Raw genomic sequence first — 25,511 nt, 5'->3', positions numbered from 1 at the left:
AAAAAAAAAAAAAAAAAAAAAAAAAAAAAAAAAAAAAAAAAAAAAATGGGTTTCTGGTAATTTATTCAATTTCACCCAACTTCGAATTTTCACACACACGTATCCTTCCCACGTGGTTATAATTAGCCCGGAAGTCTAATCGATTGACAATCGAGCGAAAATCGATAATGTTAACAAAAAAAAAAAAATCTATAAGAATGAATAATAATGTTTATAAATAAAAAAGAAGTCATTGCTGTTAATTTTTTGTGTACAATATATCTATACTTGGTGCAATTCCATGGACCCAATGCTCACCAGCCCTTCTTTGCGCGCATTTTATCCAATGTCCTATATATGTATACACCAAGCGAAGTTGTCAACTCGACCGAAAGGGACCAGCGAAGAGATACGTAATTCTCGAGAACAATAAAAAGGGAGTGTAAATAATGGTATGACCATAATAAAGAAATCATAGTCATTGCGTAAGGTAGTTTGGTATATATAGTGTATCTGACGTAACTTCGTCTGGCTGAACTATGAATCTGAAAAAGAGTAATAGACACTCGTCTAGTGTATATATATATATACATACATACATATAGCATGTATACAGACATAGAGTCTCGGGAATGGAAGTGGCCCAGCAGAAAGAGGGATACAGAGTGGAAGAGTAGAAGCGAAAACGAGTCCCTAGGGAACCCTTGAGTTAACTACCAGATCGATGTCTGACCCCATACCCGGGTTCATCCACTTCATCCCCCTCGAAAGCCAAAAGCACCCCATCCCACTTGGAAATAGACACAGAAACAAGTTTCAGGAGTCTTCGACGAGGAGCGAGATCTTTTTCTTTTTCTTTCTTTTTTTTTTTTCTTTTTTCTTGTACTTTTTTACTTTCTTACTTCTTCACACATCGTTTCAGGGTCTCCTGCAAGGAACGTCCAATGATATCACGTATGTATATGGGCAATTGTATATATGGCTAATAACTGTATAATGGTGAATATGCAATATTTTTTTATAATTTTTTTTTAATTTTCAAATACACGAATTTTGAACAATTTTCACGTGGGCAATATTTTTATGGTTATGGGTAATGAGTATGGGGTGGGTAACGAGATGATATTTTTTTTGGATTACTCTATAGATATATTTTGAATGACTGGGTATGCGATGACTGCGGATGAATGGACCATCGAATGCTGTGAATGTAAATCATGGCTATGCAAATTTTCTTGGTTGATTCTGTGGGAGGGGAAGGAGGGGGGGGGGGCGTTATTAACTGCTAGTCCCTATGGGAATTTCAATCTTTTACAAGTGTGTGTATATGTATACTATGTAGTGATGACGGAATATACGTCTGGATTTTGACTGAAGTCGACAACTGTTTTTGTGACTGTCAATTATTTTTGGATGAGCCACTACAAATTACACGGATTGGTTAAAGATGGAATACCATAAATTATTGTTTAGTTACACTGTGTATTAATGGTAGCGATTTATTCAGATTTTTGTGTACCAAAATTATTTTTTTATAGTCACAGGTGTTTATGCTTTTAATGCTTAACGACAATGATGATAACGATTTATAAATTAAAGCTGATTCTATTGGCGGTATGTTATCATATCTTTTTTTTTGTTCATCCTCTAATCGGCTTAATGCGCCGAGACGTTTTTTTACTGTGGAATTACAAAAAATATTTATCATCCCCTCTCTCCCTCTTGTTTTGAAATGTTGTAAGTCATGACTATATTTGGATCGTTCTTCAGTGAAATAGGGGTGGCAATATTAACGCAATGATTATAGGGTAAAATGGAGATTTAGAGTTTTAAGATCAGATCAGATACTGATGACTGTTATCATGCGACTGATACGACTGAAGAATCTTTTTTTTTTAAATTTCTTACTCGGCGGAATTACGAAGGAATTTGCGAGTAAGTGGAATTTCGGTATACAATTTCGAATGGAAAGTACTGCTGACAGCCATTAATTCGGTAAGGTTTTTTTTAAGTTATGTAATAATTTCAAAAAAGTACCGCCTCTCATGGATTGCTTGGTCGTAACAGTGCGCGACACGTGTACGCGTTATTTTGTGAAGAAAAAAAAAAGTTTTGATAAATAAGAATTCTATTACGTCAATTGGCGGGAATTATGGCTATAAAGATTTCGGGTTATTAGCGATATTAAGGGAGACAGTAGGATTAGTCTTAAACCAAAGATTTTCAGAGAGACTGCCTCACCCCTGTATTATTATTTTTCTCTTTCTCTATCACGATTGTACGATAAGCAAGAGACAAATAATAGAGCCGTCTTCGTGCCGCTAAAGAGAGCCACTTGACGTCTAATTAAACCGAAGATCTGATTATCAGACGTGGCATGTGCTATCGCAGAAATCCAAATGAGATAAAGGCGATTAGAATTTATGTGAATCTTAGAAGTATTCGATGATCGATATCGACGGTCGTATAATCGAAGTCCTCGTAAAAGTCAAAACGATAGCGAGGCGAAAAGTCTGAAACACATGAAAAAAAAATAAAAAATAAAAAAATGTGACAGTTGAATTAAAAGAATTATTGTTGCAAAAATGTACATATATCCAAGAACAGAAAAAAATGCAGAAAGCAGACAGGACGCGATGTTGACAGAACCAAAAAATTGCTGCCGACATACCAAAGGAGCAAAGAATACCAAGAAATGGTCCCGCAGCATCCGACTAATAGAAAGAGTCCATACCGAAGAAAAAGGATCCTCGTCCCAAGAAAGACTCCTTAAAAATCATGAAGGGCGTTCTTCATCCCCTACTGTATTCTTCTGTGTCTTCTTCATTCTTCTTCTCACTTCCTCCACCTCGCTTCATTCCATTTCGTATGGCCTGTCCTCTTTCTCACGGCGGCGGCCATTACTCCTCTGAGGATCCGTGTGCAGCCGCGAACCTGGAAAACAGCAAATAGATACTTTTATAGGGGTGCACGCTCGTAAAAGCATCCCCGAATCGGGTATCGATGGTTCCAAAGGGGCTAATCTGTAATAAAAGTCCAGGTCGAGCCAGGACACCGAGGTCCTGTCAGGTATAGGTACCAGACCTGTATGTGTGGGTAGGTACCAGAAGCATTCGGAGCCTGCGCCATTTTTTTTTCTTCTTCACTTTTTATTCTTGCCAGCTTATTGCGCGATTGGTCGGTTTTCATGCACCCTCCACGTCTCCGACTCCCCGTGCGTCGCTGACACTCCTAAGGAAAACCAACCCCTTTAGAGGTGCAGCGTGAGGTAGAAAAAAAGGAAAGATGGAAATCTCGCGTGTGTGCGCCATTGTAAATCATTCTGCTGTATTATTCGACCCTCCGTTGGAATATATGGTGGCATTTATAGGGGATTGCGAGAGAGAACAATTTTTTAAATGAGAAAGCACAGAGGGAGAGACGTAAAGGATGTGAAGTTTGTCATATTTACAGAATGTAAGAGTCAGTATTGTTGGGAAAATGATTTTGGAATCTTAGTATGTTTTGGAAAATATGGTATTTTATATTTTTCTGCTCCTTTTATTCCTTGCAAATTACTATTTTGTATAGAATTTTGGATTCGTGTTTTTTAAATTCAAACATCCGATGTGTATGGTGCTGCCATCTAGCGTACGCAAACGGCTTAGTAGATATCAATTATTAATGGCCTTTATTGGCACCGTTGAGCAAAGATAAATATACTAGGCAACTTACCGGGTTTGATGTCATTGTTGACTCAAGATAATTATATTAGGGATTCTCGTGAAACATCGTAATGTATTGTAAGCACATCGCACGTAAATCAGCAAGCTTGCACGAGAAAATTACGCGAGCCGCTCGTAGCGTAACAACAACCGGACGCCGGTAAGCGAGTTGATTCAGCAGCCACTAGGTGACGCGCGACAAGTTTAAATAGTCCACCGGTAAACCGACACGGTAACGCGCGGATATTTGTATGTACATACACGGAGAGAAAAATAAATGCGATATTCTTTTGTTACTATCCTGACTCCGGCGTGGTTCTATATTACTTCACTTACGTCCTGAGTTCAAAGAGATGCCAAAGCATAATGTCGCGAAAAGAGTTCTTCAGCCTAATTACGAAAAACAGCACAGCATAATGGAGAATCCGACCACCCGTGAGTAGAAACAGTTATTACTTTATTAACGCGGATAAATTGTGTTCAATCGTTGTCGAGCTAGCGGTAAGTTGTCAACCGTAAGAAAGTAAGATTAAAGCATAGAGCTAGATTGCACCTGGTACAAGAAAATTCTACCGACCGAAAACGCCATATTGGACGTACAAGACTAGATATCGTCTTTACCGACGACAGGTAATGACGTGCTTCCTGTTTTACCGACTGACCATCAATTATCGTATCATCTACAAGATGGCACCACATTAGACATTCTGAATGTAACGTACGATAAAAAAGTTAATTCCCGTCGACCAAAGTGTTTGTCATTCGCTTTGAAATATTACAATTTCAATAATAATGTGTATACGACGGCATTGTACTCTTTCGCAAGCTAATTATAATGATACCCTACAGTTAATTTGTCAAACAATTAAGCATGCTATTGTTTGTAATATTTGCCTTGCCCGACGTCATTCGTCCTGGCGAATTCCCACTGAATAAACAAACACCCAAAGGGGTAACATCCTTTAAGGGTTCAATAAACTAGACAAATAGTGTCCCAATTCAAAATTGCCTAATCCGCCTGAAACTCCATCGTGCGAAATAACAGTTGTTGTAACCTCTGTGCTGTCCTTGAAGTTATTCGAAGCACTCTAAAGAATCTTTAAATATAACGAAAGCTCGTACAGCTAGAATCACCATAAAGTCAAGCAGCGGATTTCCCATTCCCTAAATGTAAAAGGGGGTTGAAAGCAAACTTCTGCTTTAGGACGAGCGACAAAGAGAGCAGAAGTTGAAAAAACTCCAATTTATTGCCACAGTTATTGAGCAGTTCCAAATAGAAGTCTAAAATCGTACGATGGCGATGGTCTTGAAATCCAATAAGAAAAAAAAAACGCAATCTTCTCGCTTGTAATCGACTGGGGTACCTAACCGGGGACGGCTTATTAGTTCCCAAAATGACAAGCAAGCATATTCTCCAGCAGGGCCACCCTGTAAAAAAAAGAGTATCATCTCAAGATTACAGAAGACAGACATTGAAGTTTTACGATTCTCAGCGTGAAGAAAAGAAAAGTAAATAGTTAAAGAAATGTGAAGGAATGAGCCGTGTAAAAAAAGTGGTAAGAAGAAAATTGAGCTATCAGGCCGAAGGTAAAATTTCCAATAGTAAAGCGGTAAAGACGGCTGTAGTATAGGTATACGTATATATATAGTATATATATTTACAGATTGGCAGCAATCTCGCTTGTATAAGATTGGCAAGAAAGGAAAAGAGAAAGAGAAACAGTGAATGAGCGACGAGTCAAGAGAGACAAAGGAGGATGAAGAGAGGCGTCAGATAAAAGACAATAACCAGACGAGACGTGGCTTCAAACTTGGGTAAACAGTGAAATCTCAGAAAGCGAAGGAAAAGGGTACGTAACAAACACGAATGGAATGAACAAATGATAACGAATGAATGAAGAAAGAAAGGACGGAAGGAAGGAAGGAAGGAAGGATGGAATGAGCGGAGGAAGCCACCGGCCTTGTTTCATTGCCTCGAGGATGGCGCAGTCTGTTCGTGAATTGCTTGCGGCTGTAGCCATAGCAGAATCTCGCGAGATGACAAAGGGGTTGGTTCTCTTTATTTGTCTTTGGGAGTGTTTACCACGGAGGAGCTAGGGAGACCCGATGAGGAATGAAGCTTCGCCAGTAGGGAAGTATGGGTAGGGGTAGCAAACCCCTCATCCTCAGGAGGAACGGTGGACGAGGTACCGTGTGGGCAAATAAACAGCCACCAAATTAAACCGAGGAGCCAGGACCCACCCCTTCCGGATCCAGTCGAGGATGGATCCCCATTGCACCCCTGTACTTCTCTTCCTCATCCACTTCGACGTTCTATTCCCTCGCACCTATATATTCTCTAGCTCTTTTAACTCTGCTTCTCCTCTAGGAATCACGTGCTGGGACCACGAAGACGGGGTACAGGTAACGGACAGACAGGGTGGAGTACTGGAAAATGTATGACCGGGTACTAGGAGCGCTAAGGGTGCTTTTGATTCTGGGCTCAGAGCCAGGATTAGAGTTTATACGTATATATATATACACATGTAAGTATACCTATATAGGGTGATATACTTTACTGTATAGGTACATAGACAGTGCATGCCCGGGGTGAGAGTTGGAGAAATTAAAAAAACGTAGAAAATGGTGCTGTGAATTAACCGGAAAGCCCAGAGCCATACCTTCTTCGTATACAACTGTACTGGTACAGGTCCTGCTGCTTCTACTCCTGGAGACGAGGAAGATGTGTCCTGCAGCTATAAAGAGGTACGGGTAGCGTCCATGTGATATCCTTCCTGCATCGCATTAAAGTGCACTCCGATAGACGAGCATTCGTCACCATCTATATGGGGAGTATTGCTGAAGAATGAATACAAGGAAGGACGAAGAGCGTGGTGAAATGATGGATCCTGGTGTTAGGAGGCTCTTGGCTGTTGCTCGAGTGGCGGTGTTTTATTGGAAATACAAAGACAGTAAAATGGAGCAATGAAAAAATATAACCAGGTACCCATCTACATAAATGGTACATCATAGGAGCAGCCTTGCAGAAGCAGCTCGCACCATTCAATTTTTAACGTAACACGGGCTGTCCCAAGAAGATCCTGAGGTAGGTTCGATTGGCAATTTTGTTTGTAAAAAATTCTTTTGCCCTGTAGAAAATCCTCTTGACGTATCCAGGCGGCGATAACGAAGGGTGCGAAAATCCTCGAAAGATGGCTGTAACCCCAAGAAAGAGGCTGACACGTGGAGGTGGATAAGATTTTTAGGTTCAGGTAGGGCTGGATGAGGGACAGGAGTAAAAAGTAAGTGGGTTGGAGATGATTTTACCAGAAGGCAGACGAGGAATCATGCAAACACATTCGCGGCTCTACGACAGGGTCCGTTCCGTTGAGGGTGGCATGGAGGTGGCAGGGAGGTCGAAAAATATATGACGGATACACACCGTCATCTCGAATCCGTACGCATCGGGTAACGCAGCCTCTCCACTACCTACCATCCAAACATCTCCTCTACGATGGGCCAAGGCTTGACGTGCTTCGCGTTATGGGGAGAGATGGCACCGTTATTAGGCTTACGTCGGCGCTGGCGAAATTGAAAAATAAATTGTCGAGGGACTTAGGGGCCCTCCCCTCCCTTTCACTCCCCACATTGGATATCCACCATGGCTGGTACCCCTTGGTTACGCGAGCGCGTACCACCTACCACTTAGTTTTTCTCGCTACTCCAGCTTTTCAGGAGCGTACCTATTTCTCGACACGAGTTTTATCCCCTTGTCTTTGATTGTACAGAAATTGAAGTTGTGCTAGCTCTGGTAGCTCTGTCAACAGAGGTAAAAGCATGTATAAAAAAATTATTTTTACAAATTAAAATTTTGAAATTTCGATATCGTACGTTTTTTTTAAATCTTATTTTATGCTTTTTCTCCTCGCAATCTTCTATACGCATTACTCAATGCTTCCTCCGCCAACCCTTCCTCGTGGGTCGATATATATGTATATTGTATATATATATATATATATATATATATATGGCACTGTCAAGTTCTCTCGCGAGAATTTGTGCCAGCAACTCTTTAGCCAGTAAACAAACGAAGCTCAGGTTTGATTGTCGTATGTTTAATCAGGCTTCAGGAAGTCGCGACAGAGTTCATGTAGTGTCAGCTGTCGTCGGTTTCTCGTATTTGCGTCAAGAAAATGTACGGGCAAACTTACGCGTGTGCTCATACGTTACTGTTAACCTTGACTGTGCACCATGTGCACCGCCATTTCAACACACGTCACATTCCGAAAAGCGTCAGCCACTGGTATGGATTATATTAATAGTTTTTGTATATTCCTCCAATAAGGAAAAAAGAAGCACAACTAGAAGTAAAATAAAAATTCAAATAATACAAAATCAATTGAAGAAAGTAGTGTCTCACCTATGAATAATTCGTGCAGCTGGTATACGCGTCCTTGTCCAACGCACGTAACACCACATAAGTCCCTCTCACTCGCACTCACGGCAGGTATACGAAACTTAAAAAATCCAAAGCACCCTTGGGGCCCTGCTCCGATCAGTCGGCCGCTACTGGCCAGCTGCCAACATCCAATTGGAAAACTTTACCTGCTTCTGGCAGTAAAATCTTGTCAATTGATGCTTGACCGAAATGAGCATGTATCTGGAAAATCCAATTGATGCAACAGAACGAGAGATCATCGTACGTAATACCACGTGAACCCATCTGTCAATATTCTCCATTCCATATTTCGCAACTGGAAGTAATTAAAGCTGATTGTGACTGTGCCGAAGGCAAGAGTGTATTTGCGACAGTGCTAAGGTAACAGTATAAAGCGATTCACCCCGTTAGCTCGTTTTATTTTTCCTCCCAAACTCCCGCCCCCCCCCTCCTCATCCTCCCTCGCTCTCTCCACCCCCATAAACCAACCCCTGTGTAATCCGGATGAGAGAGAGCAGAACAAGGAAAACAAAAAAATGTATCACCCCTCGCAACACCGTTTTGTTTTCGTTCGTTCTCATGGAATAGGGGTGGTTTTCTAACCCCCCCCCCCTTCCCTACATACATATAAAACATATATATACATATATGACTTACCAAGCCATTTGAGTTACATACACGAAGGGTGGAGGAAGAGGGAAGGGTGATGACCTCATGCTCTGTCACGTTAATGGCGTCTATTGATCTGTCAAGCATCGTCACGTTAATGAAAGAACTCGTCTCGCACGACGTCCCCAACGATAAACGCGTCTCGACGCTAAAGAGAGAGATGCTGAGGAACAAAGAAAATTGTGGGTCATCGCACATGGCAGGCATATATATACGTCGTAGGTATAGGATACTAAGAGGAAAAAGTCATTTGTTTGACTGAGGTAAGTTAATACTGATTTATAACCTGTAATATTTAGGGTAAATTTACATATGAGATTATTGGGGGTTGTTGATCAATCATTTAAGGGTTGCTAATCTACCCCGTGAAACGAGGTGTCGTCGTCAGCGACAAATATTTGGTAGTACCGGATCGAACGAGAGAACGAGAAGAGATAGCTACGGCATTGCGTTGTTATAAGACGATCGAATGAGAAACAATGTGCAATGCTGCCAAGTTCACGGGTATCTGTATATCCTACCTTCGTAATATCTCCTGGATTTCCTGGGATCACTTCTGTCAGTCGTTTTCCTACGTTCCTTCTGTTTTACCTTCCTCCTTCTGTATGCCTTCTCCGATGGTTCGGTTCGCTTACGTTCCGCTTCTCTACGGGGAATTACTCGAGCTCCTTGAAATCGACTCCGTTCAAAGTACAATGGCCGGCAATAAATTAAGTTGAAAATGGAGCATTAGATTCTGCCGGGTACACCCTTTATATAACTCACTCTATGCTTAATTGAGCCTTTCAATATTATATGTATTTTACCTTGTATTATTCTCAATCGTATTTACGATCCCGTTCCGTTGCTTTGTATGGCCCGTGTATCGTAGTAACGTTGGCGCTAGTGTCGCTGCGTCTATTATCGGTACTAACAGGTTTAAGCGGCAAATACAATAAGCACTCGGGTTATTAAAGACGGCGCTAGTGTTGCGTTTGATACCCAGACTAATTTTAACGTCTATTCTACAGTGTCAGGAGTGGAATGAATAATGGCGGTTGTACAGTGTGAGGCAAAACAAGTCCTCGACTCAATGGTATGACAGAGAATGGGGAGTTGGTATGGTACAATAGAATAAAAGATGCGGTCTTCTGTTGGACAAACGTAATCTATGTATGAATCGAGCATGAGGTAATATCGTAAAATTGAGATAGATCGTAATGGCGTCTAAATTTTTTATCCAAAGTTCCGAAGGTACGTGTTCTATATTCTTAGAACTTGTCATTATCCTGGGTCGTATTACGTAAATTAATTATGTAATACCTTCGCTGTTTATATTTCGAATATGTAAGTTTGATGTCTACGAAGATTTATGTATTTCATGAAATTTATGTAATACCTAGTCTCGGCGTGCGGTTTATGTATATGCAAAATATTCTTTTGAAGGGGAGTCTACGATATATTTTTTTTCAGCATATAACATGTACCGGGTAATACAATAACGAAGGACGTAATTAAATTGCCGACATGATTTGGTAATATGTACGATATTTTCGTTTTATCAATAAACCTCGTAACGTTAACGTCTATACAGTGTTTCGCTTTATTGATTAAATTTTTAGTAGACGTAAATCGTAGTCACTGCAATTTATACACTGCCGTCGGAAAATTTCTAGACCAGACTTATGAACTGTACTTGAACCTTTTTGCATTCTTTTTTCCCAGCATTCAAATAAATCGTATTTAAGATTTTTCTACAAAATAACGTATATACCCGCTCCTCTGTACGACGCGAAACACACCCCAAACGTTTTTGAGTTTTAGTTCAATTTTTTGCCGACCCTCGTCCGGAAACTTTCTGACGGCAGTGCATATAGATATAGTTAATTAAAAAAATGTCTATTAAATTATTATAGACACTATCTGCTGACAGATTTTTATCCTGTTTTCACAGTATTATACAGAATCCTGTATAATTTATTTTACGTATAATGAATCATGTAAACCAAGCATTAGGTTATATAAATTCAATATATATGTCTGACCTGGCACACTCGACACTACCATAAACACAGTCGAAAAAGGGACTAAGGTTTGGCGGGAATTTTAAACAGTATCGCATCGCTGATCGTCGCCTTGTGAAACATCAAAAGAGATGGGAACGAGATCTGAGAGAAGGAGGGTTGAAATTATAGGGAGTGCAGACAAGGTAAAGGTGGATGAGTCGATAGACCGAGAAAAATATATATATATAATGCACATAACTGTTCCGAGTACCGCGACAGTAATGAACAAAGAACGGGAAGATTTCATCTTAATACGTATTATTCCCTTTTAAAAATAGCACAGGGCTGTCTGAAGGCCAAAGTTTTCCAGAGGCAGGAAACCTTTGTTTTTGCCAGTGGTAATGTTAGGGGTTGCTTGATATATTTTTAAAAGCGACCACAAGCCCCTTCGCATTAGAACCGTTTATCAACCAGAAACCTGTCTCGATGCTCGTTACGAATGCCAACTGTTTGTAAAGCATGTTTGTCTTAAAAAAAAAATAATTTTTTTTTCCAAATTTTTATCCACATTACATCCGACCTCGAAATTCGTATTTTTCGAGTTATCCTTGCACGTAAAGATGCCCCTAAAGATTTTTTGTATTTGGTACGGGAGAGGCGAAAGGAACGAAGTTACGAAATAGGGGATGAAGTAAAACAACAAAGAATTCCTTATCAAAGTTAAATATCCCTTGGCTTCTGTATTTGGCATCGTCATCTGCTTTCTGTCTTATTATAATACCTCGAGGGGTCCAAAGATTTAAATGACACAAAGAGAAATATGGAAGAGGATCGTATGGCTAAGGCACAGTGGTATTTTCTGGCGACGCCGCGGGACAACTAAAGTACGGTTGGGAGGAGGTGTCAGTGTAAGAAGTGGTTAGGCAACTCGAGTCGAGAGGATCGTAATGACTTTTTGCGACTCGTGGGAGCCCAAAGTAGGGACGAAGGTAGGCCCTAAGCTCCGACCTAAGTCCTCCTTTTGAATATCGTTGCGAGAAGACACCCCCTCCTCGTCGGTCAACCCCCCCGGGGACAAACTTATCCCCGTGGCATTGGTGCATCCTGGCCACCCTCTCCTAACCATACCAGCACCCTCCAACCCCCTATTTAAAGATCACTCAACAATTTTTCATTCCACCCCTGCGTACGAGACTGACGGAGAAAAAGGAAGACCGCTAGATCCAGGACCCGCGGGTTTTGAGAGTCAGATGAGAGGAGCTACGGTCGCACGAAGTACACTTGAGAATCTTGTGTCTTAAACGTGATACGATGGGCGTAGAGAAGTTTTGTTAAATTTTAGTCTTATTTTTCTCATTCCAATTCAGGTCGGTGACTTTTATTGTCTGGCTGACTACTTTTTTTCGCCTCTTTTCTGATAGCTATGTATGGATAACGATAAAAGTGAGTGGCGATGTGTCAGTTTATGTATGGTTGCAGTGCGCGAGGTATAAAGAGTAATTGAGAACGATGAGAAGAGGGTGAAGGTTGATAGGGCGATGCCGGCGAGGGGAAGGGAGGAGTGGGATCGAAAGTGTCGAGGAGCCCCGTAATCGTCAGAAGATAAATCGAGGTCACGCAGCATGGCCAATAAATTCATAGGGAATTAATAAAGAGAAGATAATCAAAACCGAAGACTTATCCTCGCATCATGATAGAGATTCAGAGAGGACGTAACTTTCGTTGGTTAACAATTAACATATATATTACATTTACATTAACACATATATATACATGCTTAACATATTTTATTTATCTATATATAGTATCACAGATGGCATACAGCGCCGATTATACGTGGAATTGGGGATAAAGTTTCAATTTGATCGGTTGAGTCAATTTGTAGAGTAAAAGACTGAAGGGTAAAGTGTTGTGCTTGTCCGTGAGGCTAGAAAGTAAATTTATTATATATATATAAGGGGTTAAATCAACCCCTCCTATTAATTCTTATCACTTTACTCGTGCTCTCTGTCTCTCTCTCCTTTTTCTCCACGTGTAGACGATCTATCTTCCGTGTATGGTAACTTAAAAATCTGTTAATTCGAAATGTCGATCGCCATGTTTGATAAGGAGAATCGACGATAAAACCGACCCGTCAGTCTCGACGGTTAAATTTGATTTCGGTTGACCCTGTTTCTTGCGTAAGGGGTAGTAAAAGGGTGGACAGGGCGCAAAAAAGACTCTTCTTTCTCTCGTGTACATTTCCCCCTTTTTTTTCTTCTGTTTATCTAGCCCGCCGTATCCCTCCTCGCGTCGCACCCTCCCTCCCCAAGAGCTGCGCATGAAACCTCCAGGGAAATTAAACGACATAACGATAGACAAAAAAAAAATGACGAGAGAAATGAAAAATACATTGAAAATTATGAGAAAGTCGGTAGGTTATACAATGCACGGTTAACTAAGCTAGGGGTATCGTTGCACCCCCCTTACACCCCTGAAGTCATTCCCTGAAGGGTAGTGGAGAAATACGGTAACGTGCAGTAGAGAGGTACACTGACTTTTAATCTATAAATAAATCTGATTTTAATGCGATTGAGGTTAAATTATAAATGATTCTTCTTTTTGAGGGTTGAATATAGGGGATGAGAATTGGAGGGGGAGGGGGGGAAGGTAAAAGATATCAAGTAGATGGAACAACAAAGTGGAATGAAAACTGTAGGCTCTGTATGCTTTTACGGTTTACATTGGACGATGCGAATGAGCGAGGAGTCACTTATTTATACGGGGTCGAACGGGGGTTGGAGTAAATAAGGGTTGCTAAAAAAGTAACGGGACCGACAGCCCAGCCGGTGGAATGCGAGAGTGACGGCATAAAGCGTTCTGAAAAACTACCCGGTAGAGACGCGTATACATATATATATCGTTCTGTATCTTCTAAGGGTTGCCTATCTAACACACGAGGTTATAGGCGCGGCTCTATAAGGGTAGTACACTACAGTCTTGTATATATGTGCATATACGGTCTTTTTCTACCCCTTTCTTATATTTTCTTCTCCGCCATTTTGTCTCTCTCACTTTTTCTTATCCTACTTCCCACCCTTCTTTTTTGCTCTTTTTTTTCCCTATTCCTCCTTTTCCCTCTCGCCCTAACCCCACTTCAAAAACGTGCGTTCGTCTCCGACCCTCCACCCCCCCCCATAGCCGGGATCTCCTTAAACATTCATAGACCGATTCGCGGGGTAGTTTTCGTGCGAAGAAGAAGAAGAAGCCGGCATCCCCTTTTGCTGGCCCCTTGTACGATGCCGGCGGTTAGAGCTATACCTACTTGGTTCGTGTACCTTGGTAAATTCCTATGTTTTCATCCATGCCAACCTCGCTGGATTTTGGTGGTAGAGGATGGCAGGGGGTGGCAGGGGGCGACGGAGGGTGAACTCTCGGAGTGGTTGTTACTGTATTAAGGTAGATGTGCCTGTCTATCCTGACAGCTACGTAGCTCTTTGCGTTCCCTCTTATTTACGCACCTCTTTATTTGACAGGCTCATACGAATTTTAGAAAGGCTTTGGCGAACCCGCAGGAAACTGGGACGCCTACGTTTTATTTATTCGGGACGCCAGCCGAAAAGGGGCGGCTACACCCCATTCAAAACGAATGGGATAATCATTGAAATTAGAGAGGCAACCTTTTTCTCACTCTCTCTCTCTCTCTCTCTCTCTCTCTCTCTCTCTTTCTGCCTTTCTCTCATTATTCCTTTATTTCCTCTGGCCTCTATGTGACTTGAGATTAATAAGGGAGGCGGCTACTGAGTCTGTTATTAAGGGATGAAAAATTAGGTCTGAATTTTTGTGATAAAAATAAAAACTGTTGACGCCAACGAATCTGTAATAAAATTGAGAACAATTTTTATTGGGCATAGACTGAGCTTGTACGAGTAGAGATGCCATAGGGGATGATCCAGGCCTTCGTATGAACTGGCAGGGGTGCCAGATTCTGTAGAAAGGCTGAAAATAAGTGGAAAAGGGTGCAAAAGTTTAACCGGGTATAGAAAGTCTTGGTGGGACAGAGAGAGGCAGTGGATGGACCTCGTGGCTTTTATAGATAGGCATCTCCAGACAGTCTGCAATGAGCTACCCCTAACCAGACTCCAACCCCTTAGTTCTCTTTTGGGGTAATAAACGACTGTCTTGCCTATATAGAGATATCCTGAGACGGGACTACCGAATACTATCAGTATAAAGGAGATTATTTCATCGAGGGAATTTTTGATGGGGTAATTCAGTTTTATTAAAAAATATATACAGGGTGAATCACGAATCGTGATCAGTAGAGATTACTTTGTTATTAGCAGTCCGATCGAAAATGTTTTTATCAGCTTTTGCATGATTTCAAGAGAGCTTTAACGTGATAGTGAAAAATTACTGGTCAACTCTTTTTTTAATGTTTTTTCAAGGTCACTTTGAATTTTTTGCAACTGAACATATAATTTTTTTACGCCTGTTTCTTAGATGATTTCAAGGTGCATGGTTTCAAGAGAGCTTTAACGTGATAGTGAAAAATTACTGGTCAACTCTTTTTTTAATGTTTTTTCAAGGTTACCTTGAATTTTTTGCAACTGAACATATAATTTTTTTACGCCTGTTTCTTAGATGATTTCAAGGCGAATTCGGCACATGTAAGGACATGACATTTTTTTCATCTGGTTCGAAAGAAAATTAAAAAACTAAATACTCCTTATCACAAGGAGAATCACAGCTATGCCGTTATACGCATCCATTCTGTCGTCTTCAGTCGCCATCAGTGTAGAGGAGAGGCCATAAGGAATGCAAAACAATCTTTTGTTCACCGTCTACGCGAGTGCATTGCAGCTCGTGGAGACCATTTAGAACATCGCTACAATTAAGATTGGTAAATTTTGACTTGTCAACAACATTGGATGCGTAATAACGGCGTAGCTGTGATTCTCCTTGTGATACAAAGTTTTTTAATTTTTATGGCCTCTCCTCTACACTGATGGCGACTGAAGACGACAGAATGGATGCGTATAACGGCATAGCTGTGATTCTCCTTGTGATAAGGAGTATTTAGTTTTTTAATTTTCTTTCGAACCAGATGAAAAAAATGTCATGTCCTTACATGTGCCGAATTCGTCTTGAAATCCTCTAACAGACAGGCGTAAAAAAATTATATGTTCAGTTGCAAAAAATTCAAGGTAACCTTGAAAAAACATTAAAAAAAGAGTTGACCAGTAATTTTTCACTATCACATTAAAGCTCTCTTAAAACCATGCAAAAGCTGATGAAAACACTTTCGATCGGACTGCTAATAACAAAGTAATCTCAACTGATCACGATTCGTGATTCACCCTGTATACAGGGTGAATCCACTAGAAGCGGAACATCCAAATAATGGACTTTGATCGCGAATATTAAAGTCGTTCAAAATATATTTTGAACATTTTTTTTGCGGATCTTCACGAGTAACAGACACTTTTACGTGGTGAGTTTCAAGTGGACCACCCAGTATAGATGTCGATAACGCGAGCTATTTTTAATTACAATTTTTCCATAAATACCTGGAACTTGCGAAATTTATAAAATTCTCGAAAAACATGTAAATTTTACGCACCCCTAAAATCGACCCTAGGCCTGGTTAAAAAATTCTCTATATACTGTGAGTTGGCGGACCCTTCTTCTCGGGTATTTGTTTTCAATGTTCTCGCACACTTTAAATTAATTCCCACGAGGATTTCATTCAGCCATGACGCCCCAGTTCCGGTTCCGGTACTTTAATTGCTTCGGGGATTATTCGAAATTCTCACTGTTCGGCTGTCGCTCCTCGAATGGAACCAACCCCAACCAGCCACCCTCTATACCCAACTATGCTTTAGCTCTCGGCCAAATTGTATCCCAATATACGTACGTACCAGCCGTGGTTCAAGACTGGCAATACATATAATCTTCCCACCCTGTAAATCCAGCAGGCAAATTACGTATCATAAATTTTAGCCCCCTCAAGAAGAATAATGTCACGTTCCCTCACAGTGTTGTAATTTCTCACGAAATATGTAAAAAATATCAGAAATTCCCAAAAAATTACCTACGGTAAGGGTCGATTATAAAAAAAGTTCGATTACAAAAGTGCAATAAATACCAAATATAAATATTTTTTTAATGAATATCCTTGCAAGCACGTTAAATAAATAACTGTGAATTACTTTTCTACAATCAATTTATACGTCTCCTTCTATACCTATATGAATTTATGCGTATGTAACTGCCTGTACCATACTCGTCGCGTCTACTATGCCGACATATTAATTACTACGAATTTCTCATCGTAATTAATTTCCAACATTACCAGCGAGCACGTATAAACACAGAATTCACCACAATGATTTCCACAAGGATTGATATCACAAATTATAATATATAATGAAAATATCAGTCTCTCGACATTGACAGTGTATATAATATACCTATATTTCATTTTCACCGCGTTACTTGAAAAGTATCCACAGGAATCCCTGTCAGTTTTAAGATGAAGATCCTATTTGAGTACAAGGATGGGTTGACAGTATCAGTAGGCCGATTACAATATAAGCCGATTATCTATTTCCCTGAACCTTCTGTTTTTCCAAGCGTTTCGAATCGTCCCCATAGGTAAGCGCCACCAACAAGTAATATTCGCATTTGGGGTCCCAGTATTATTTTGTCCAAGTAAAATTCTGTCACTGAAAAGAAACAGCGAAAAAATTATTAAAAAAGAAAAGAAAATTATTCAAGAGGCCAAAAGTGCCTCCTAGCCTCTAGAGCATCCTTTAATAAGAATGTTGATAAAAATCAAGAAGACCATCCGAGGAGTGCTTCTCAAGGATTCTCCAATTATCCAAGTTTAGTTCGCGATTTGTCCGGTAGAGGGTACTAGTGAACGAATAAAAAAGCAGTGCGCGTTTCCATGTATCGAAATTCCAAGTAACCTAATTAAACGTTACCGGTAGTCGCTTTCAGGTTGTATTACGAAAATGGAAAATCACTTGAAAAATCCATCTTGAGTGAAAGCATCATACACAGTTTCACCCTTATCCAATTCTCCGTTTCAGTCTTACCCTTTGTACGAAACTCAAGCTTCCGATTCCAGTGGCACACTCGAATACTTTTAACGTCGAATTTTTCCTTCGCGGCTGCTTCTAAAGGATTACCAAGTCACCGTAGCGACTGCTCGGCCCAGGAGCGCCCAGTCGCCATTAAGCGATCGATCGTTCCGGTCGGGTCCGTGTTATACGTATAACCTATACTTCTACTACTACCACTGCGACCATCTCCATCAGTACCATCAGCACAAGTGCCACGATGGTTCCTCTCTTTCTACCCATTTACTCACCAGTGGACCACAGTGATTTTGTCAGATTATACTTTGCCAAATGTCTCTTTACAGTCGTTACCGAATCGCCTGCTAACGTTTCTCTCTATTCTCCACGTTTAAGAGAACATTTCGAACTAATTGCTGACAAAACTTCCCAGAAATGGACTCCAAGTAGGTGTATAATATTACATAAATAAGATATAACATTTTGGTAACATTTTTACGATTTCCTCCTAACCTAATAATGCGCTATTTGTTGCGAGGTTAAGGAGGGTATAGAATGTTAGAGAAAATCTAGTGATATTTTAATTGATAGGTACAATACTAATTACACATTTAACCCGATCACTGTGGGGAGGGGGGATCGATTCGACCCAGGCCAAAATTTCAAACTTTCCCTATTTTGAAACCAAGCAAGGGAACGGAGCCTTTATATAATAAATTAATTTGTCAAACCTTACACATTTCAATATTTTATCGTAAAGTATCATGAGCATATGAATTTCTTCAGATTTTTAGGAAGATATTTTCGAGTCTTTTTAACCATGAAGTCGACTCAACCTCCCTCTATACTTAAATGATTAAAAAAGTGTTTTACACTGATCGGGTTAATAATATACATTTTTAAATACATAATATAGTCTGAAATATATGCACGTGGAACGAAAAGACAATGTTACGTATTTAGTCATATGGTAACGCCATTCGGACTGATTACGCCTTTTGTTTTACTTCTGTCATTTCAGAATGTCTCGAGTACCAAGTGTATCTCCGAGCTCGGGCGTCTTCGCCTTTCCGTCAGATCCGACGTCACTCAATGGCACGTTGTTACGAGGGACGTCGAGTCCTCGTGGAAAAGTGTAACGGCAGTAGAAGCAGGTAAGGTTTCTTTACGAGTCGTCAGTGCGCATGCGCGAGTGGACGCCCATGCGCACTGCTCTTGTTTTATCTATAAGGGCAGGTAATTTGCTTTAGGCTGGTTAGTTCTTGCCTGTCCTGGGTCCGAGACAGTCGACTAGGTAATGACGGTATATTTGTACTGCCAAACGTCTAGTCACGCCGGTCACTCTCACTAGTCACAAAATCCGTGTAACTCAATCTACTTTTACCGTGCGTTCCTTTTGTCCTTAGGACGATAAATTCAAAAACAAATGATTTCACACACGAGAACATCGTCAAGAAACGGTGTCAACGTCTTGTGCTCTCGGATGAGGAGTACCAACCAGCTGAGATAAATGTTTCCGTTACGGTGTGGGAATACAAGCAGAGTAAGGGCTGATAGATGCCACGAGTGTTGCTGTCTGGTGATATATTGAACTCTATTCGAGATAAGCACTTTTCTTGTGACTAGAGAGGACAATAATTACGCCGGGTATATTTCACTTTGACGCCGTGAGAAGGAGGACTGTCTCGCTTGTGTACAATTTGAATTGATGTTGTTCCATAAGCTCGCAAGGAAGTAGAGCAGTCATTAATTGTCACCTGACTGGCAGAAGTAGGGAGAGCCTTTACAGTCGGCAGGGAATTAATGTCAGACCTTCTCGACATTAATCGCGACCATAATCGATTCGATGATTATTTATTGGTCCACACAAGTCATCAAATCAGTGACTCCCGCCGCCATCGAAGGATTAATCGCCTTGGATGTGATTGATGATCAAGATCTCACGATATCACCTTTGTGGACGTTCGTCGACTCCCTCGGGTATACTCTGGGTAAATACTATTAAACTACTGTAATATAGAACCGCTAGGGGGTCAATTGAGAACGACTTGTTTTTCTTCAATCCTCACCCCTAGCGTCGTGGTCGGTCGTTTCACCTGATCGTGTCGAGCAGTGATAATTTATCAGTCCTTAAATGTCCACGAATTCTCATGCTTACCATCAATTTACGTGAAAAGAACAAATATCGAGGGTTCGTGTATAGGAGCTATAATGGAAACACCACATCTATCCCACTAGCAGTAAAATGGTAGATTGAACAATAGGCTGTGATTGTAGAAGGACAAAAGAAGAAAGATTGACATCTACAAAGAAGAATTTCACTATCTGACGTATCTTGACAAATTTGAGGCCTAATTTCGGATTCATAAAGAACTATACTCTACTATAGTGTAAACAATCCGACGTGAAAATCTGGTGGGCAAATTGAGGCGAAAGAAAGAAAAGATAAATAAACATGGGCGTACCTGATGTGGAGCAGGCGAAGAGACGCTTGCAGGAGATATTGCGACGTGCACAGAAGCTTGAAATTCCAGCGCAGGAGCTAATCGCAACCAGGACTGCACAGAAGCTCCTTGCTAGAACGAAGAACGCGCTAGCTTGGACTTTTTGGATTGTTGCATTCCTGATGCTCCTCAGCGGCTTCCTGTACGCGCGTTGGCCGACACAGGAAGTGGAGACTGTGAGGACCGTATTGAGGCGGACGGTGAGTTGTTTAATTGTAATTGGAAATCATTTATAAATAATGTACATATAATACTTTTTTCAATCAACATTAATTTTTTTTTTGAGGTATCCATTGATTTTTCTAAGGCCACCATACAGTCGTCTCGAATAGGAAATGCTTATTCTCCATATACCAATGTACAATATAAAGTACAGTAAGCACGGCAGGAGCCCCGGGAACGTCCTGTGATAATTCGCGGTAGATCGAGCAAAGTAATTTGCCAGGTCGAGCGATAAAGACGAAGCTTTATTGGTCCAATAAAATTTGTCTCTCTCGCCCGCCAAACGGAAGCGAAAGCTGAAAGGATAGTACCTCATGCCTCTGGTACTTTTTAATCTTATCTTTCTTTTTTTTTTTTTTTAGTTGCCCTTCTAGAGCCACGTCTCTCTTTTCAGGACGCTTAACCATAATGACGGTCTCTGATTTTTTTAATGTCTCACAAGTACAGTATGGATTCATTGCATCATAACCGTAATGACTCATAATAGCCACTAGGTACAAATATGTATAGTTTAACTTGCTCTATTGTCACCTAGTACCTGATACACGTATTGAGATTTATAAGTGACCATTAAAAAAAAAAATTACACTTGACTGTAATTTGTACGGTAACGACTGTCCAGTAACTTGACAATAAAGTTACTCTTATCCACAACAGAAAGGACGTTACGCAAATAGCCAATCTACTTTCCTGCAAGACTAACAAGTAATCTTAAAACTTATGATTATAGTATACAGGTTAACATTGACTATCAGCTGACTTTGAAAAATGAATAAATCTTAGTTTCATTATTTTACATAATAATGCATGATTGTATTTCAGAACGGCGATAAAGTGTTATCAGGAAGGATAGGGGTAGATGGTAACTAGAAGACACTGGGTTGAGATCTATCTCTGTTATCGTTATTACTAAGGCATTACGAATCAAGGTAGAAGCAACCTGTGTGTAAGAACAAGTCAAAGTTGGGTAAAGTAAACCCCAATCTAATATATACGTTACATGTACATTCTGTATATCTATACATATGTATAGGTAACCGAAGGGTGAGAAGTTGGAAGTGGAGCCACGGACGGTACTTTAACGTGTTTTCTCCCTTCACGTGTTCAGCTTCGTCTTCAACGTGGTTCCATCCTATCCAACCGTTACGTCGGAGCAAGGGGTGTCTTCCTGAACGGTGGGAGAGTTAGCGACGCCAACGCCGGGACGCCGGGAGACAGCCAACAAGAAATCCGTTCTGTAAGCGGGACGCCGCAAAAGTTTTCGAATCTTTTTTGCGCCCAGCGGATGTCTGGGGAAGCGTAATACGCCCGGGCATCCATCATGTTAATCTTACCTTGGATGGAAAGGCATTACACTCTTATCCAGGCTCTGACGCCTTCTTCGATCTTGTCTTTACGTGGAGAGAAATAATGTTGGGTCAATTTTCGATGGGTCGTTTTGGATATCGATGTTTGGATCTTTTGTACGCCAGTGTTCGCTCTAGCTGTCTAGTGTGTTCTTATACGTACCCTGTTTGGTTGATGCGTTGACCCATCCACCACGTAGTGCCTTGTGTCGTGGTTCACTGAGGTCGTGGGACGTCACGTTAAGTTCGTTAAGGCACTCGAGTTAGCCAAGTTTCAAAATTATCGATTCAACCAGGTACCTGGAATCAGTGGACATGTGTCTCTCCATGGTGGTCACACTGACTGGATTTACCAGCATGGTCATAGCTTTGTTTATTGGTTGGAATTGTAGTTGAAACCACTATCAGCAAACAGGCTATTGTATGTATGCTGGTATACAGTGTAATACAGCTTTGATCCAATGCAGATAGTGAAGCAAGTGGTACATTAGCCAGACAGGCTTCTGATCAGTTTTCAAGTATCCATTTCTTGCTGAAACAACTTGGGCGATTTCGTTAAATTGAATTATAGATTAGGAATTTGATTAGATGAGCTAACCTGGGTATTAACCATCTTGATGGGTTTCTGAATTCTTGGGATATCAGGAAACGGATCAAGATGTAGAATGGTTTCATTGGTAATTCGAATATGCGGGTTGTTTCGATATTTGGGGATACCTAGGTAGCCATGAATTCTTTAGCAAATTCTTCGTGGATTCTTGACTGCTTGCGCTTCTCTACCGCTTGCAATACGAAATATTTCAGATTTCAATTTTATTGTCGTTACTCCGCCATTTTCTTTTTTGGATAATCGTTCCCGTACTCCGTTACTTTCGTAGCACCGAGTGTTTTCGTGAAGATTCTCGCGCGCTATTCACCACGGAAATCGTCATCCAGAGTCAGCAGTGGCGCCATCCTACGGAATTCCTGTAAAGCAGCAAAGTTAGGCGCAGGAAATCGTAACCGGAAATTAGGTGGAAGTCGCGGTTCGTTTATGTCGATTAAACGGTTCGTCGAATAGCTATAACTATTTTCGAAAGTTGATATGTACATATTCTCTTCTATTTTCCCTTTCTCCTTCTGCCCCACCCGTAACCCATTAACGAACTACTTTCATTCCGCTTTACCGTAATTCTCATATCTGAATACTTAACGCATTGCATTTTCTTATTGCTTAATTTCACCCGACATTTCCTCCTTCCTTCATTATCCCATTCGTACCGCAAACAATTCAACTCTCGAAACCCCTCTTTCACGGCAATCCGAATTTAAAAGCCAACTTGTAGATATAACGAAAGGGGAATGCTATTATGGATGGCAACCTAACCTAACATAACCCAACCAGTATACGTCGAGAACCATCACGGTACGGTTGTTCTATTCAGATATTATTACGCTTTATCCCGAAAGTGCATTAACCTCGACCACGACACAGATCCGGACAAAGCCACTGCATCGTTCTGCCCAGCGATATGGAAGCCAAGGGACGGTTGCCAACCTCTCGCAACCCGTGCGAAAATTTTCCTCGATTTACTTATACACACTGTGTACATACATCGCCGTATAGCCTTCAGAACTTTCCATACCGTAGGTGTTTATCTAAAAAAACATATCCAGATTCTCATCTACTTTATATAAGGGGTGACGGTTAGTTTTGCAAGTAAATTATTCTTTCATGTGCTGACCATTCGCAGCCAGGATGGGAAAAAAAAAGCAACTTTGTTTTATTCCAATGTAACGCCAACAGCTGGTAGTAACTATTTATTACACATATATAAATCCCAACTGACAGATCTTCATAAATAGTGTTCGCAAGTGCTATCTACTGTTCTATTGTTCATGCCCCTCGGTGCTTCCCACTCGTGAATTCCCTGCTCATTTTTCTCGTTACCGTCAAAAACTTCTAACGCTTACACGCGTTTTGTCTACGCCTATACTAAAAGCAACGGCTTTATCAATGTTTTCCCACGGATTTATTTCCCCTTTCAGGGAGTTGTCGCTCTGCCGCCCGAGTGCCCTATGAAAATGGGCATGTCTCCTACTCGCAAGACTACGTTGCTCTGCGACATTTTTCTTTTTTTCATACATGTTTTATCGTACCTTTTTGTTTTGTTCTTTCTTTTTCAAGGTTCTTGCCAGCCAGCCGCGTTTTAGGGGCTATTTCACCACTGGGAATTGTAACTTAACCTCGATTATCAGGGGTTTCCGGAAACTGTTTCGGGACCAGCCGAACAAAGAAAGTACCTTTTTATATCTTGCTGGGAACATTAAAAATAAAGTGGATAGCATCGCAACCCCGTAAAATCCCATTGAACAGTGTACAATGTTAATCTACAGTCAAAATGACGTGAGCACTGAAATTTCTTACTCCATAATTTTCTTTTTTTTCCTTTTCTCTTCTTCACCAACTGCATACAATTTTTCTTTACTCTTTTGTAAGCTTCTCAGGTAATTCCAATTTGCGTGATACGATCTTTGACTTTTAATGGTTATGCCTGCAACTTTTTTTTCTTTAACGGTACAATTGAAGACCGACTCCGCGTAATATCATATACAACATAATCGGACTAATTTTTCTGCCTCAACATTGAAATCTCTAACGGTTATTCATCCCTGAAATTAGTAAAATCTTTTTGTTCAGCTTTCACTCGGTTTTACTGACTTCTCTTTTTTTTCTTCTTTTTTAATTTGTTTTTCCTCGTTGCCCCTTTCCATATTTTATTTTCATCTTCGCCTACTGCCGGGTGAAGCGGGGCGCGGGAGGGAGCGGGGCTCTTTTCTCTCTCTATCCACCCTTGATTTCTCCTTCCCCTTCTCGTATAGGTCGGTACGCCTTAACTGGATGGTCTTTTATTCATGATTTTTCGGGCGATTTATTATTCCGTTCCTCTTGAACAATTTATTATAACGGACAGGCCGTTACCGTTTATACATTACCCATGCCATTTTTCCTTATACGCCATTATTCTCGTTATCGTTACTACCATCGCCAATAGTTGATAACAGTTTGTATCGTCTATCGTAACGCAATACTGTCCGTGTTATCTGATATTGTGTATCGTCGCGCTACAAATTGTTATCAGTGCCCGAATAGGAATCGCTTTATTCTTATTATTGTTGTTACTTTGACTTAAATAAGAACTTGAAGTTGTTCGCAATTACAAGGAAATGTGGCTACCTCGATCATGTAACATGAGGGTCCTTTACGGCAATAGATAATAAAATTGATTTGCCTAATGGTTATTGCTATTAACTTTTGTAATATAGTATATATATATATATATATATATATGTACCGACTTGACTACTCACTCCTTTAAGGGGAGCATACTATTTAGACGGCCTCTCGGCTATGTGCAATAACTCCATAAATATTTTATATTTCGATTTGTCCTTTATCCAGTACATTCGTAATATATTATACTTTCGAAATATGAAAAAAAAAGAAAATCGATTTTTTGAAAATTCTAAATAGTATGCTCCACCGAACGATTTTCTACTGTCCTCCAATACAGTTTTTCCCCGTCCCCACGAAAAATATCAATTTTTGAAATTCCCGCCTCGGGCTGCGAGCATCGGAAC

General features: G+C 40.6%; 1 protein-coding gene and 4 long non-coding RNA genes across 8 annotated transcripts; 4 read left to right on the top strand and 1 right to left on the bottom strand.

Annotated features, from left to right (window-relative positions):
- Nucleotides 1-1,078: 1,078 nt before the first annotated feature.
- On the bottom strand, nucleotides 1,079-3,846 carry LOC107268585. 2 transcript variants are annotated; one of them, XR_003059912.1, is made up of 4 exons: nucleotides 3,694-3,846; nucleotides 3,064-3,210; nucleotides 2,714-2,913; nucleotides 1,079-2,492 (listed from the first exon to the last, which is right to left on the bottom strand). It is a non-coding gene; the product is annotated as an uncharacterized LOC107268585 (long non-coding RNA). The 2 variants fall into 2 exon arrangements; XR_001537872.2 differs by lacking the exon at nucleotides 3,064-3,210.
- Nucleotides 3,847-4,036: 190 nt separating this feature from the next.
- Nucleotides 4,037-6,130, top strand: LOC112494476. Its single transcript, XR_003059913.1, has 4 exons — nucleotides 4,037-4,118; nucleotides 4,888-5,270; nucleotides 5,348-5,731; nucleotides 6,052-6,130. It is a non-coding gene; the product is annotated as an uncharacterized LOC112494476 (long non-coding RNA).
- Nucleotides 6,131-7,716: 1,586 nt separating this feature from the next.
- On the top strand, nucleotides 7,717-9,267 carry LOC112494478. Its single transcript, XR_003059916.1, has 3 exons — nucleotides 7,717-8,481; nucleotides 8,854-9,032; nucleotides 9,118-9,267. It is a non-coding gene; the product is annotated as an uncharacterized LOC112494478 (long non-coding RNA).
- An 8,456-nt stretch (nucleotides 9,268-17,723) lies between these two features.
- LOC112494472 lies at nucleotides 17,724-20,270 on the top strand. 3 transcript variants are annotated; one of them, XR_003059904.1, is made up of 5 exons: nucleotides 17,724-18,264; nucleotides 18,840-18,972; nucleotides 19,225-19,361; nucleotides 19,445-19,809; nucleotides 20,096-20,270. XR_003059904.1 is itself a non-coding variant. In XM_025085727.1 (4 exons), exons 1-4 carry the CDS (start codon nucleotides 18,081-18,083, stop codon nucleotides 19,525-19,527), a joined length of 537 nt encoding a protein of 178 aa, XP_024941495.1. In that variant the 5' UTR covers nucleotides 17,724-18,080; the 3' UTR covers nucleotides 19,528-20,270. The 3 variants fall into 3 exon arrangements, 1 of the variants encoding a protein (XP_024941495.1); XR_003059903.1 differs by having other exon boundaries at nucleotides 19,894-20,270; XM_025085727.1 differs by having other exon boundaries at nucleotides 19,445-20,270.
- A 446-nt stretch (nucleotides 20,271-20,716) lies between these two features.
- Nucleotides 20,717-25,130, top strand: LOC112494473. The gene is made up of 3 exons (XR_003059905.1): nucleotides 20,717-20,867; nucleotides 20,939-21,249; nucleotides 21,367-25,130. It is a non-coding gene; the product is annotated as an uncharacterized LOC112494473 (long non-coding RNA).
- Nucleotides 25,131-25,511: the final 381 nt, after the last annotated feature.

Source organism: Cephus cinctus, unplaced genomic scaffold, assembly GCF_000341935.2.
Source record: "Cephus cinctus unplaced genomic scaffold, Ccin1 Ccin1_scaffold0564, whole genome shotgun sequence".
Classification (NCBI taxonomy): Eukaryota; Metazoa; Arthropoda; class Insecta; order Hymenoptera; family Cephidae; genus Cephus; species Cephus cinctus.
The sequence above is the reverse complement of the archived record's forward strand: the minus strand, read 5'-3'. Positions and strand labels throughout refer to the sequence as shown.